Source organism: Malus domestica, chromosome 07 (genome assembly GCF_042453785.1).
Source record: "Malus domestica chromosome 07, GDT2T_hap1".
NCBI lineage: Eukaryota > Viridiplantae > Streptophyta > Magnoliopsida > Rosales > Rosaceae > Malus > Malus domestica.
In genome coordinates, this window is record NC_091667.1 from 7562619 (window position 1) to 7578373 (window position 15755).

The 15755-nt window shown below is 37.4% G+C and overlaps 3 protein-coding genes across 4 annotated transcripts; all 3 read left to right on the forward strand.

Moving 5' to 3' along the window:
- Nucleotides 1-3032: 3032 nt before the first annotated feature.
- LOC103438892 (disease resistance protein RPV1-like) lies at nucleotides 3033-7849 on the forward strand. Its single transcript, XM_008377432.4, has 5 exons — nucleotides 3033-3761; nucleotides 4012-5113; nucleotides 5202-5639; nucleotides 5769-6641; nucleotides 6941-7849. Exons 1-5 carry the CDS (start codon nucleotides 3253-3255, stop codon nucleotides 7664-7666), a joined length of 3648 nt encoding a protein of 1215 aa, XP_008375654.3. The 5' UTR covers nucleotides 3033-3252; the 3' UTR covers nucleotides 7667-7849.
- A 158-nt stretch (nucleotides 7850-8007) lies between these two features.
- LOC139197341 (disease resistance protein RPV1-like) lies at nucleotides 8008-11933 on the forward strand. Of its 2 annotated transcripts, XM_070824570.1 has the most exons (4): nucleotides 8008-8137; nucleotides 9596-10108; nucleotides 10305-11406; nucleotides 11495-11933. In XM_070824570.1, the coding sequence occupies exons 2-4, from the start codon at nucleotides 9600-9602 to the stop codon at nucleotides 11510-11512; spliced, it is 1629 nt and encodes a 542-aa protein (XP_070680671.1). In that variant the 5' UTR covers nucleotides 8008-8137; nucleotides 9596-9599; the 3' UTR covers nucleotides 11513-11933. The 2 variants fall into 2 exon arrangements, with proteins under 2 accessions (XP_070680671.1, XP_070680670.1); XM_070824569.1 differs by lacking the exon at nucleotides 8008-8137 and having other exon boundaries at nucleotides 9491-10108.
- On the forward strand, nucleotides 11519-14131 carry LOC103428451 (disease resistance-like protein DSC1). The gene is made up of 3 exons (XM_029105449.2): nucleotides 11519-11938; nucleotides 12233-13123; nucleotides 13285-14131. Exons 1-3 carry the CDS (start codon nucleotides 11519-11521, stop codon nucleotides 14005-14007), a joined length of 2034 nt encoding a protein of 677 aa, XP_028961282.2. The 3' UTR covers nucleotides 14008-14131.
- The last annotated feature ends 1624 nt before the right edge of the window (nucleotides 14132-15755 follow it).

A 15755-nucleotide genomic window follows, 5' to 3' on the forward strand; every position in this document is an offset into this window, starting at 1 on the left:
ATGTAAAAAGTACCTTTTTTTTATATAAAATCTATTCAATTTTTTTCTAATCCATTTTTAAACTTATATGGGTACATTCTTTTTTCTTTGATTTTAAAATGTATCCATGTCAAGTTTAATTGAAGAAATTTACTGATGTTATTAAGCCTAAATATCTTTCTTTTTTTTTTGTGATTTTGAAGAATGTATCCATGTTTTGATACATTAAATTTTTTGGTTAATTTTGATGAATGTATCCATGTTTATATACACACACACACACAATAGTATATTTATATTTTAATATTTTTAATCCCACAAATTATGGTTTTTTTATTTAAAATCTCATTTATATAAACAACTAAAATTTCTAATTTTTAATTTAAAAAATATAGTAATGTACATAGAAATAAATTATCACATTAATTTCAAGGACCTCGATCAAAAATTAAAAACCAACAAGGTTTCAATCAAAGAATATTCATAACTAATGATCGCATCCAAAGTCTCCTTTAGTAATATCTATGTGTACGTAGACACACCATAAACTAGGGGTGGCAGTTTTTGACATAACAGTACAACAACGACATTAGCGAATTTGCATTGACCAAGAGGGTTCAACTTTTCTCCCACATGGTATATGAAGTTTGATTCCCTATATATTGGGTCACGTTTCGAATGGATTGTTCCTGCCTTCTAGTCTTTGCAAAACACTCAATCCCTCTACCAAAAGAATCCTAGGCACAATCACCTTTACGGTGGGGTTGGGTTCGGTTGGCAAACCGTGTTAAATTTATTGTGCCATTAACTAGCCACATATGCATAATGACTGAAAAATCAGTTACAGCTAGCTAACCGTCTTTTTACATTTGCCAAAAAATCGGTTCGTCCAATATTATTGGCTGGTTTAGTTGGTAAATAGCACAAGCAGTGACCTGTAATAACATTACTATTAAAAAAACCTACAAAAACATCAGTCCAAGACCACACACCGCTTGTGCAGAAGAACAAACTACAAAGAAAAAAAGTAATGCTAAAAAGAATTTGTAAACTAAATAATGTGATTATTGAAAATTAGGATAAAGTATCTAAAACCCCTCAACCTTTTAGTGTTATTCCAAATTGGTCTCAACATTTTTAAACATTCCAAACAAGTATCCAACCTATAAAAAAATGTCACATCTGTTAAGCCCCAGTTAAAAATCTGTTAAATAACTAGGCTTACTTTGCCTCCAAATTAAAAAAAAAATCATGGAAGAATAGCCTTGACCAACTAACGGTTACCACCACCCTCATCATGCCATCACCTTCGAACCCAACGCAAAACCACCAACTCCACCCTACAACTCAAGCCACCAACATCGATAAGGTCATGAAGGTTGTTGAAATGGTATGAACTACCATGACGCGGCCAACACTATGTTCATTGCCCACAAAGAAGAACCAGAAGCTTTACGAGCCGAGAATCAACGAATGAGGAAATCACATGAAACATAAATTTATTGAAATCTTATTTGAATTCTTAACCCTCTTCTTTGCTAAGAGATTGCCCTCCTGATGTATTTCATTTTGGGTCCATTTTCGATTCAATTCAATACGTGTTTGATCATTGAGTTCCATATTATGTTTGAAATTTAGATAATCTATGTTTGAAATTTATATTTTGAAGCAACTAATGGTAATATTGTCCCTGAAATACTCATTTGGTGGATTTTGAATATAATCTACGTTTAAAAAAATTAACCGGAGCTTAATGGATGTAACATTTTTAATAGGTTGAGTACTTGTTTAGAATGTTTTAAAATGTTGAGACTAATTTGGAATGACACTAAAAGATTGAGGGTCTTTAGGTACTTAATCCTAAAAATTAGAATGAAAATCAAATCATAACTTAATAAGCCAACACCAATTTGTATGGCAGGGCCGTCAGCTAGCGCGGTGGCAAGAGAAGTGTTGGTTCGTTGAAAAGAAGATAAAAACTGAGAGAGCAATGCTGCGAGAAGTAGTGCAAAAGTAGAAAAACATGCAAAAAATACAAAAAGTATCTAAATATATATACTGGTCGGTAGTGTATACCTCTCGCTAGTATACAAAACCCAACATTAAAGTCATACCATTAATAGTCGGTTTGGCATAATGCCAACCGATTGTGAAAGTATGCCAATACTCTACCATATCAATATGAATCGACCGATCAGTTCGGTCGGTACGTCGCAAAATTTTGCTACCCCTACTTTTATCACAATTAGAAGACCACTACACAATAATAAAAATATTTTTGGAAAATTAAAAACAATTCATTAGCATTAAAACTAAATATAATCAAAACAAACTCTAAAACAACAGTTTAAAAAAAAAAAAAAAACAGGGAAATTAAACAGTCAAAAAAGGATGAAGGAAAATTAGACCTGTAGGCTTGTACCGCTAAAAGGCTAGGGAAACAGTAACATGTCGGAAAAAAGTCTGTGAGACTGGAAATCGGATTTTCATTTTACTAATACACCCTCACTGTATTAGACTGTTTTCTCTTTGCATTCCTTAGAGTAAATTGTACAAATGGTCCCTCAACTTTAATCAAATTGGAGCAATGGTCATTCAACTAAAAATCCATTACCTTTGGTCCCTCAACTTATCAAAACGTGCATCTATGGTCCCTCAACTAAAAATTCATTACCATTGGTCCCTGAACTTTAATTCAAGTGGAGAAATGGTCATTTAACTTTAACCCAATTGTAGCAATGATCCTTCCAATATAACTCGTTTTGACAAATTTTTTGACATAGTTGACGAAAAGAACCATAATTATACACTTTGATGAGTTAAGGGACCCTAATTATATAAATGGTCATTCCAACATAGCTTATTTTGACAAAATTTTGACAAAATTGATGAAAAGGACTATAGCTACACATTTTGATAAGTTGAGGGACCAATGGTAATGGATTTTTAGTTGAGGGACTATTGTTCCAATTTGATTAAAATTGAGGGACCATTTGTACAATTTACTCCATTCCTTAACGTGTGTATTTTTGTGGACTTTCAAATTCCTCTTCAATGTGTATCACATCTAAGTGTGGAAATTGGAATCATAAAAGTGTTTGGTAGCTGGTGGGGCAATGGACTTTACCACCACTCTGGTCATTATAGTCCATCCATCCGCATCCTTCTTACTTTTTACTGTTGGGACATCTCCGTTGCACATAATATCTTCTCTCTTAGAAACTCTGCAAAATAATGTAGAGGTCTTCATCTCTTCATTTGCAAATAGTATCAATGGCTGGTGCTTCAAGCTCCATGCAGCTGCACGACACTTCTTCACGCTCTTACCGATGTACTTATCATGCGTTCTTGAGTTTCAGAGGGGCAGATACGCGTAAGAGCTTTACTGATCACCTCTACCGGGCTTTGGAGCTGGCAGGAATCCACACCTTTAGAGACGATGATGAAATCAAGAGAGGAGAAGATATAGCAGCAGAGTTACATAATGCTATAAATGAGTCAAAAGTATCGATAATTGTCTTCTCCAAGGACTATGCTTCATCGCGGTGGTGCTTGGACGAACTTGTTAAGATCATGGAACGTAGAAGAAGTGATGATGGACACTTTGTTTTGCCGGTTTTCTATGATGTGGATCCGTCCCATGTGAGGAAGCAGACTGCGAGTTTCGAAGAATCATTTTGTAGACATGAAGAGCGCTTCAAGGAGGAGATGGACAAGGTGGAGGGGTGGAGAAGAGCACTTAAAGATGTTGCAGATCTGGCAGGGATGGTTTTGGAAAATAGGTAATTAAGTTTTTTTCCTGAAAAACTTCAATTTGAATGTTTTAGCTTTTGATTAATTTTGACATGGATGTTTAAAAAGATTCATTTGTTTAATACCCTATATTCAATTTGCATTAGCAGGAGTTTACCATATATATTCTTTCCAACGGATGATACATCATCAAATTGATTCACTCTGATCCATCAGGAAAAATTAATAAAAAGGATCTAATTGTGCTCTCTATACTCTGATCTGATTTATAATTTATAGGTACGAGTCGCAGTTTATCCAAGATATTGTTAAAGAGATCGGAAGTAAATTGGATCCCAAAGCATTGAACGTTGCACCGTATGCTGTTGGCATAGACGATCGTGTACGAGGCATAAACATGTGGTTACAAGACGGATCAAATGATGTTGGTATAGCTGTGATATGTGGAATGGGTGGAATTGGCAAGACCACCATTGCCAGAGCTGCCTATAACCTCAATTATGCAAGATTCCAAGGTAGCAGCTTTCTTGCAGATATTAGAGCAAATTCAGAACAGCCATATGGTCTCGTTCGCTTGCAAAGGAAACTTCTTTCGGACATCCAAAAAGGGAAAGCAGATAAAATATACGACATAAATGAAGGGATAATGAAGATCAAACATGCTGTCTGTAACAAGAGAGTTCTTATTGTTCTTGACGATGTGAATGACTTGGATCAATTTAACGCAATTCTTGGAATGCGGGAATGGTTTTATCCAGGAAGTAAAATAATCGTAACAACCAGGCACGAGCATTTGTTGAAGGCACATGAAGATTATGCAATGTTCGAGGTTGAAGAATTGAATGAGGATGAATCGCTTGAGCTTTTCAGTTGGCATGCATTTGGACAAGCCCATCCTATTGAAGGTTACATGGAACTTTCAAGACCAGCAGTGCAACACTGTGAAGGGCTACCATTAGCTCTTCAAGTTTTGGGATCCTCTCTATCTGGGAAAGCAGTAGATGTATGGAAAAGTGCTTTACAGAAGTTATGCGAAATTCCTGATGACAAAGTTCACAAAGTTCTTCGAGTAAGCTATGATTCTCTACAAGATGATAATGACAAAAATGTATTCCTCTATGTAGCCGGTTTCTTCATTGGAAAGGAGAAGGATTTTGCAATTACAGTACTGGACAACCTTGATTTTTACACGAGGATTGGAATTCAAAATCTGGTGGACAGATGTCTAGTAAAAATCAATAATGAAGACAACAGGCTGGCCATGCATCACCTACTTAGAGACATGGGAAGGGGAATTATTCGTGAAGAATCACCTCAAGATCCCGGAAAGCGTAGGATAGTGTGGCATAAAGATTCCTTTAATATTTTGAGAAAAAGAACGGTAAGAAAAACATGACGTTCGCTTGTATGTGTATTAAGAGTTATGTTGCGTGTCTGGTTACTTATAGAATGTTGCGATTTGTTTGCAGGGTACGGCAACTGTTAAGGGCCTCATGCTCAACCTGCCTGTGTTGATGGAAGATGAGTCTTTGAAGCCATTATTTGGTAAAAGTAACAAAAAACGATGCAATGTTGAAGATTATGAAGGAAATTTTGCAAGACGTCGTCGGCTTGATTTCTTTTCTTGGAAATCAATTGCAAGTAACTTTTCTTCAACAAACTCAACTCCCGCATCAAATGATTTGAAGTTCAGAACTGACGCATTTACAATGATGAACAATCTTGAACTGCTCCTGCTCAATAATGTAAGCATCTGTGGAGGCTTTGAAGATTTTCCAAAATATTTGACATGGTTGTCTTGGAGAGGGTTTCCTTTAAAATCGATACCAGCCAATTTTTGTTTGGAAAATCTAGTTGTTCTTGACTTGCGGAATAGCAGCCTGCAACATGTTTGGAAGGGAACCAGGGTACTATACTACTACTCTCTCTCTCTCTCTCTCTCTCTCACACACACACACACACACACAAATTAACACACACACAAATTAATGAAATCAATTATATTCATGGAAACTAATTGCATCTCTCCTTTACAGTTTCTTGGCAGAATGAAAGTTCTTAATCTCAGTCATTCACACAGCCTTTTGACAACCCCTGACATGTCGGGACTTCCTAACCTTGAGAGATTAATTCTTAAAGATTGTATAAGTTTGGTTGAGGTTGATGAGTCTATAGGAGACTTGGAGAAACTTCTTGTTTTGAATCTAAGAGACTGCAAAAATCTCAGTAAGATTCCAAGTTTGAGTAGGTCAGGATCTCTTCAAGTTCTCATTCTTTCTGGTTGCTCAAAGCTCGGTAATGCAACGGAGCAGGTCTACTCAGGAGCTAGTGTTATGAAGAAATTCAATCTGTTATCAGCTAACTTATGGCAATCATTAACGTCGTGGGTATTACCAAGAAAAAATCTTGCATTGACCAGTTTCTCATTCAAAAGTATACCACATTCTTTAGGAAGATTAAGTCTTGCCAACTGCAATCTATCAGAGATTTCTAGTGATCTTGGTGTCCTATCGGCGTTGAAGCATTTGGATCTATCTGCAAACCCAATTCCAAACCTACCGGAAAACATGAACGGTCTTCACATGCTCCAAGAACTGCTGGTAGAGGGTTGCACAAAGCTCCAAATGCTTCCGGAGCTTCCACCAAAATTAAAGACATTGGAAGCAGGTCGGTGTACATCATTGAAAAGAATAACAAATTTACCAAACGCTTTCGAATCATTGAGTAAAAATTTTGAGGAATGTGAGAAGTTAGATGAAATTCAAAGCTTGTTCGAAATAAAACCGTTGAGAAACGTTGACATAGAAATGATCAAAGATGTGGGCCTGTTTAACTTGGAATCCACTGAAAGCACCGAGGTCGAAATGATCAACTACCTGACATATACAACCAAGAAGTGTTGCCTTCAGGTTCTCTCTCTCTCTCTGTGTCTCTCTCCGTCTCTCTCTTTCTGTCATATATTGTTGTTATGGACTATGGTTATAATTTCTATGGCTCAGAGGCTTAGTTGTTCAAATGATTATGATAGGAGAGATTATCATCCTTAGATAAATGCGTTATTTTGAATATATATGTAGATATATCGATCACGTAAGAAAAACAAAATTCGAATCTGACTCTGGGGTGTAATGATTGAGCGATTTTATCCAAGTTTGAATATCTAACTGCTAGCTTGTAGTTATTTGAAGTTGTCATCTCCGTGAAACAGGTACTGAAAGAATGCGGCATATTTAGCATTTTCATTCATGGGAGCAAAATTCCAGATTGGTTCAGCTACAGGAGCATGGGTAACTCGTTGTTGTCGATTATCGTACCTTCACATCTTAATATCAAGGTCCGAGGCTTAAATGCATGCGTTGTATACACACGACTCCCTGATCGTAAGGGTGGTGTACATGTTGCCAGTGAACACTTTCTCAAAGTGAGTAATGAGACCAAGGGTCGTATGTGGACCTATTCCCCTGTCGCAATGGGTCTTCCAAAAGAGAACGAAGACATGCTATGGCTAAGTCATTGGGTGTTTGGAAGTGATGAACTGGAGAGTGGGGACGAAATACGGGTTTCTGTGAAGTGCGGTTTGTGGATAAAAGAGTTTGGAATCGAACTTGCGTACGAGGACGAAGATAAGGGTGAGGGTGTTCGATCAAATAATGAAGAAGATACAACACTTCCTTGGAGCCAAAGTAACGTTGTTGCTGGAGACGTGACAGTGTCGGATTCAATGTACGAAATGTGGAGAGGCAAATACTTTCTTTGTAATCATAGGTTAAGAGCCCATCAAGCTCAATTCAGAAGGAGACAAGAGAACCCAGCTTTTGGTGATTTTTCATACAAGCCAGGGGACTCCTTTTATTTGAATGGTTTCTTATTCAAGCACGAGGTTGACATTGCTGAGTACCAACTGCAGTATTTTAGAAAAGCATTGACTAATTAAGCTATCCAATTTAGGTGTTGCTTATGTAATTTACATTACGTAGGCATTGATATGTAATTAGGTTTCATTCTCTATAATCTGTCTTCTAATTGTCGTGCCTTGAATCTACTACGATTGAGATGAAATAAAATGTAGAGAGAAATTTATATTAACAAGTTAATGACATCGGTCTGTTTTGGACTATATTATTTTTTTTATTGGCTTTTCGTCAACAATTAATCTTCCTTCCCAGAAGCTTATTCGATTACCAAGGCCAGTTTGCAGGCTAGCCGGATAATCTTACCTTTTTCCAGTACAACAGCATATGTTGATAAGGGATTCAAATTATATACATTCTCTGATATCAAGTTCAATGGAATTCTTGTGAGTTGGCAGCATCTTTGATATTCAACATGTCATGGAGATCATATAATGATATCAAATTGTTGACTTTCCATACAAGAATGCCTTCTACGCAGCGGCAATAACCAGGTAACTAGCTACTCTCTCTCTCTCTCTCTCTCATATTTTGTTTTAAATTGTCATTTCTGCAAAGTGCAGATATTACAGAACATACGAGTAATTTATCGTTTGCAAACTTATAGGTTAGCTATAGTAGCTCTTTACCTTCATGTTTAGCTACTAGCTTGTGCACTTTCGACACAACAAGCTTCTTTTGAGTACAAGAGTGCAAAGATGATGGTTTTAGCATATGACATGAGTGCCTAGCTCCAATAAGACATCATTGATGTAGGAACTTTATATTTGGTCCTGTTATTTGTTACATGTCGGAACTTCTACACACAACTGTTTCCCATATACACATCTGTCGAGTTTTGAAATATTGGCCGATTTCCTCATATATATAGTGTATCTTAGTATTTGGTAATACATCTGTGTAATAATTCATGGGCTCGTTTGGTACTCTTGATTGGAAGAATGGATAACCCGCTAAACTAAAGGTATGTTAAAGGGAGAAACTATAAAATTATAACCGCCTAGGAGAATAAAAGATGGATTACTCGATGAAATAAACGTATCCGTTCCAGTCGTTTTTAAAAGTGGTGGGATTAGAAGGGATGAATTTCCTTAATAGCTAATCCTATCCTAATCCCTCCAAATGAAAATTCATTCATTTTCACGTTCAATATACATTGAAATTTGAGACTTCTCCATTCCAACTCAATCATGTTTACCAAACTAGTCCTATGTCCATATATGACGGGATCTAGATATGTAATAAACTAGGGGCGGTAGGTTTTGACATGACATGAACCTAACACGAGATTGACGGGTTATCAGGTTTGAGTTAACAAACAAGGTTTTAGTTCATCAGGTATGGATTTTATATATTCCTCGAGGTACCTATCTAGCTACTTACTAGAGTTTTTTTAGCCTCTTAAAGATTGTAGGGTTTCTACTTAGTATTAAGATATGATGGTATTCTTCTTCATTTGTAAGTGAGATGTCATAAATTTGAATGTCATGAATAGTGAGTTCTACCAATTTATTCTTCACACCTTAGTCGTAAATATATTAGCGTTTGCGTTTAAGCCACACAAAAAAGGACAAATGCAGTGGACATGAGGAAACCTTAAATGTATACGGCCAACCTTGTGAAATGAACAACATGTAATTTAAATTGTAGGACTTTCAGTCTTTGGAAAACAATTGATGCCTTTGCAATTGAAAAACAACAAAATACATGTTGCCAAAAGAAAAAAGAAAGTCAAAGTCAATGATAAATTGGCTTCAGACGAGACAGCAAAGTTTGTGCTAATTTTTAAAATTTTGTTTTTATTTATTTGGTTGAAAGTTCAAACACATAGGATGACAGAAATTTCCTACCTCCTTACCTATCAATTTCTTATTTTATTCTGTTGGGACATTTCATTGTGAAATATTAGCTAGAAAACTGCAAAATGTAAGCTCTTCATCATTCATTGCTAGGTCAATGGCTGCTGCTATAACCCTTATGCGGCTGCATGATGGTTCTTCATGCTTTTACCGGTGTAGCTATCATGCATTCTTGAGTTTCAGAGGTGAAGATACCCGCAAGGGATTTTCCGATCACCTCTACCGAGCTTTGGAGCTGGCAGGAATCCACACCTTTAGAGATGATGATGAAATTGAGAGAGGAGAGAATATTGCAGCAGAGTTGCACAGAGCAATAAACGAGTCAAAAGTATCAATAATCGTCTTCTCCGAGAACTATGCAACCTCTAGGTGGTGCTTGGATGAACTCGCAAAGATCATGGAACGAAGAAGAAGTGATGATGGACATTTTGTTATGCCGGTTTTCTATGATGTGGATCCATCCCATGTCAGGAAACAGACTGGGAGCTTCGGAGAAGCATTTTGCAGACACGAAGAGCGTTTCAAGGAGGATATGGATAAGGTGGAGGAGTGGAGAAGAGCACTTAGAGATGTTGCGGATCTGGCAGGGATGGTTTTGGAAGATAGGTAATTACTTTCCGAAAGTATAAGATTTTTCTTGAATTTAAATTGACATGTTTTAAAGTCTTATAATTATGACATAATGATCAGCACACTCAATTTGTACTAGCAGGAGGTTCTCATACTGATAATATTTCATCAAATTATTGCAACAATGATCTTATTGTTCTTTTTGTACTTTGATGTGATCAATAATTCATAGGTACGAATCGCAGTTTATCCAAGATATTGTTAAAGAGATTGGAAATAAATTAGACCCCAAAGCATTGAACGTTGCCCCATATGCTGTTGGTATAGACGATCGTGTGCGAGGCATAAACATGTGGTTAGAAGACGGATCAAATGATGTTGGTGTAGCTGTGATATATGGGATGGGTGGAATTGGCAAGACCACCATTGCCAAAGCTGCTTATAACCTCAACCATGCAAGATTTGAAAGTAGCAGTTTTCTTGCAGATATTAGAGAAACTTCAGAACAACCCAATGGTTTCGTTCGCTTGCAAAGGAAACTTCTTTCGGATATCCAAAAGGGGAAAGCAAATAAAATATACAGCACAAATGAAGGAATAATCAAGATCAAACATGCTGTATGTTACAAAAGAGTTCTTATTGTTCTTGACGATGTGAACAATTTGGATCAATTTAACGCAATTCTTGGAATCAGGGAATGGTTTTATCCAGGAAGTAAAATCATCATAACAACGAGACACGAAAATTTGTTAAGGGCACATGAAGATCATGCAATGTTCAAGGTTGAGGAATTGAATGAGTATGAATCACTTGAGCTTTTCAGTTGGCATACCGTCGGACAATCCCATCCAATTGAAGGTTACATAGAACTTTCGAGATCTGTTGTAAAACATTGTGGAGGGCTTCCGTTAGCTCTTCAAGTTCTCGGGTCTTCCTTGTCTGGGAAAGAAGTAGATGTATGGCAAAGTGCATTACAAAAGTTATACGAAATTCCAAATGGCAAAGTTCAAAAAGTTCTTCAAATAAGCTATGATTCTCTACAAGATGATCATGACAAAAATTTATTCCTCCACATAGCCTGTTTCATCATTGGAAAGGAGAAGAATTTTGCAATTACAGTACTGGACAGCCTTGATTTTTACACGAGGATTGGAATTCAAAATCTGCTAGACAGATGTCTCGTAAAAATCGACAATGAAGACAACAGGTTGGGCATGCATCACTTGCTTAGAGACATGGGAAGGGGAATTATTCGGGAAGAATCACCTCAAGATCCCGGAAAACGTAGTAGAGTGTGGCATAAAGATGCCTTTAACATTTTGAGAAAAAGAACTGTAAGAAAAAAAAAAAGTTCAGTTTTAGGTACATTTGCAATTGTGTTGTGTGCCATGCTACTAATGGAATGGTCTGATTTGTTTGCAGGGTACAGAAAAGGTTTAGGGCCTCATGCTCGACCTGCCCGTGTTGATGGAAGATGAGTCTTATAAGACATTATTTGGTAAAAGTAACAGAAAACGATGCCATGTTGAGGATTATGAAGGAAATGCTTCAAGACGTCGTCGGATTGATTACTTTTCTTGGAAATCAATTGCATTGAGCTTTTCCTCAACAAATTTAGCTCAACGTTCTACATCAAATGAGATGGACTTCAAAACAGAGGCATTTACAGGGATGAATAATCTTCAGCTTCTCCTGCTCAATAATGTCCAAATCAATGGAGACTTTGAAGATTTTCCAAAAAATTTGACATGGTTGTCTTGGCGAGGATTTCCTTTAAAATCAATACCAGCCAATTTTTTCTTGGAATATCTAGTTGTTCTTGACTTGCGGAATAGCAGCCTGGAACTTGCTTGGAAGGGAACCAGGGTACAATACTCTCTCTCTCTCTCTCTCTCTCTCTCTCTCTGAGCCACACAGACACAAAAACACACGCACACACCCACACAGATTGTACACATACGGGTAATGTTAGGCAAACTAAATGATGTGTCATAAATAGGAATGAACACGTTTATCAACGTTTAAGTAATAATCCAATCCACTTCATGTCATTTAGTTTACAAAATTTTGTCTACAAATTTAGTCTCCGTGCATTACCCGTACACGTACTAATGGAAAATACTATACTCATGAACCTTAATTTGCATCTCTCTTTTATAGTTTCTTGGATGGATGAAAATTCTCAATCTCAGTCATTCGCACGGCCTTAAAACAACCCCTGACATGTCGGGACTCCCTAACCTTGAGAGACTAATTCTTAAAGATTGCATAAATTTGGTCGAGCTCGATGAGTCAGTTGGAGACTTAGAGAAACTTGTTTTATTGAATCTAAGGGACTGCAAAAATCTCATGAAGATTCCAGCAAGTGTTAGTAGGTTGGGATCTCTTCAGGACCTCATTCTTTCCGGTTGCTCAAAGCTTGGTCTCCATTCCAACACGAAAGCAACAACTGAGGAACACTCCTCATCTATTGCTACAAAGAAATTCAACCTGTTATCAGCTAAATTATGGCAATCTATCGTGTCGTGGATATTACCAAGGAAAAATCTTGAATTGACCGGTTTCTCATTTAAAAGTTTACCACATTCTTTAGGAAGCTTAAGTCTTGCCAACTGCAATTTATCAGAAATTCCTAGTGATCTTGGTTTCTTATCGGCGTTGAAGCATTTGGATCTATCTGCAAACCCAATTCTGAACCTACCACAAAACATGAAGGATCTTATTATGCTCCAAACTCTGCTGCTAGAAGGTTGCACAAAGCTTCAAACACTTCCAGAGCTCCCCTTAAGTTTAACAAGATTGGAAGCGAATCATTGTACATCATTGAAAAGAATAACAAATTTACCAAACATTTTCAGGTCATTGTGTAAAAGTTTTTGGTATTGTAAGAAATTAGTTGAAGCTCAAGGATTGTTCGAGATAAAACTGTTGAGCAGTGTTGACATAGATCTGATAAGAAACATGGGCTTGTTCAACTTGGAATCCACCGAAAGATCTGAGGCCGAAATGATCAACTACTTGACAAATACAACCAAGAAGTGTCCCCTCCAGGTTCATTTTCCCTTTCTATACATTATTTATAGTATATTCGTACATATATTGATTTAAAAAAAAAATCAAAATTCAATATGACACTGGAGTTTAACGATTGAACAGCTTAAAAATCAACTGCTAGCTTGTAATTGTTTGAATAAATTCTCTCTATGAAACAGGGATTAAAGGAATGCGGCATATTTAGCATTCACATTTGTGGGAGCGAGATTCCAAATTGGTTCAGCTACAGGAGCATGGGTAATTCCGTGTTGTCAGTCATTATACCTTCAGGTGTTAATCTCAAGATCCGAGGCCTAAACGCATGTGTTTTATACGCACGACAACCGGATCATAGGGGTGGTGTACAGGTTGCCAGTGAACAGTTTCTTAAAGTGAGTAATGAGACCAAGGATCGTATGTGGACCTATTCCCCCGTCACAATGGGCATTCCCAAAGAGAACGAAGACATGTTGTGGCTAAGCCGTTGGACTTTCAGAGACAATGAACTGGAGGGTGGGGAAGAAATCCGCGTTTCAGTGAAGTGTGGTTTGTGGACAAAGGAGTTTGGAATCGAACTTGTGTATGAGGACGAGAATAAGGGTAAGGATGTTGCATCAAATAGTGAAGATATACTTCCTTGGAGCCAAAGTAATGTAGTTGCTGGAGACGTGGCAGTATCAACATCAATGTATGAAATGTGGAGAGGCAAGTACATTCTTTGTAATCATAGGTATCGAACTCATCAAGCTCAATTCAGAAGGAGGCAGGAGAACCCAGCTCATGGCGATTTTTCGTATAGACTGCCTAGTTCCTTTCATTTGAATGATTTCTTATTTAAGCACGAGGTTGATATTGCTGAAAGCAGGATAATAAAGTATCTTAAAAGAGCAGTGACAATGTAAAACCTATATATGTAATACAATCTAGGTATCGACGTTTGTGGTTCTTTTCAAGTTAAAGTTAGAGATAATACAAGAGGTTGGCTTAAACATAATAAGTTATGTATTTATTTCCCGCTTTCCTGCCTTTTTTGTTTCATTGTATTTGCATCCCCGTTTACTCCCTCCCTCTTCTCCCTCGGCAAAACATTCAAATGAAGGTCGGCGACCGTGCTGGAGTACAGCACACTGGAGGCTGCCCTTCGTCTGAGTCTGGTTTGGACTTTACAAAGCCAGCAGAAAAGAGAGATAAGAGAAGATGGGACTATGTTCTACCTACTTTGCCATTCCTCTAAAACTAATAATATGATATGTTGTCTAATGTGTACTGAGAGGAACATGTATAATAGGCAATTAGTAAAAAGAAACAAAACACTAAGAGTTAATCTCCTCCGAGAGCAAATATTACAAATCACTGTCTAGAACATCAATATTTTTTTTTTTAATACAAGGGGGATCAGCCCCCTACGTTTATTAAACTATTAAAGAAGAAAAAGGTAGCACAAAGACGGGACACAAAAAGCCAAACCCCACAAGAGAAACAATGCCAACAAAGTCATGAAAAATGATAGCTAGGAAATCCTAAAAGAATTTCCTAGAATAAGCTGCAGACGCAAGGGAAGGGACATGATCCCACCAATGATAGCCAAAATGATCAATGCCATAATTAGCTAAGGAATCATCAACCTAATTGCGCTCTAAAAAACTATGAGAAAAATGAGAACACACTTTAGCTAAGATAGCTAGACATCTAACCAACAAACCCTAAGACGACATGGCACCAAAGAACTTGAAGAAGAAAGAAAATGAACAGCCAATGACGAGTCACATTCAATCCATGTCACATTCAATCCATAAACACGACCAACCTTGAGACTAAGCTTGAGTTACCACTTCAACCACACCAGAGAGTTCAGCTTCTAAAGCAGAAGCTAAATAGTAAAAAGCTAGCAAAACAACCCAAAGTAAAGCTAGCAGAGTTTCGAAAAATACACCAAAACTCGCTAAACTAGGATAACCATGAGCAGCACCGCCAATATTAACTTTAACCTAATTGATTACGGGAGGATGTCACAAAATCTCAACAATGTGAGGAGCCCGAGGAGGATGCCCACAAACACCAAGAGGATCCCACCTCTTGATATATATAGGCTCTCAATGAACTCTCAAGCCTTGGGTTCCCCTTATCTGGCATTTAATGTGCCACTTGTGTAGACTGGCGTACTAACACCTCTTCACCTATTAACTGAGTTTTCGGTAGCAAAGTGACAAATGGTTAGTTGAATTGGCATGCCTTTTTAGAGTGATGCATGTCGAGCGACTTGCTCGACCTTGGTTATCCAACCTTACCTCTTGGAGCAGCAACCCTGACACGCTCCGATCCCAGTATCCTCCAAATCACCAGGATGGGCACGTGCTGGCCAACATTCGAGGGTGACGAAAGCCAATCTACCATGCTTCTGCTAAAAGCATGTACAAGATGCCTGCAATTTGTGTCGAAAAGAAACAAATGTAAATAAAAATATGTAACGTAAATATTAAAAATATGAGAATGCATGAACATATTCAGAGCATACAACTAATTAAGATTATAAGCGGAAGGAATATTATACAAAAGTGGGATTATAAAGAAAGGGGTCCAACACTGAGAGGAGGACTCGAAGCTACTGATACGGATATGCCTCAACACCAGGATCGAGGCGTGTCAAACT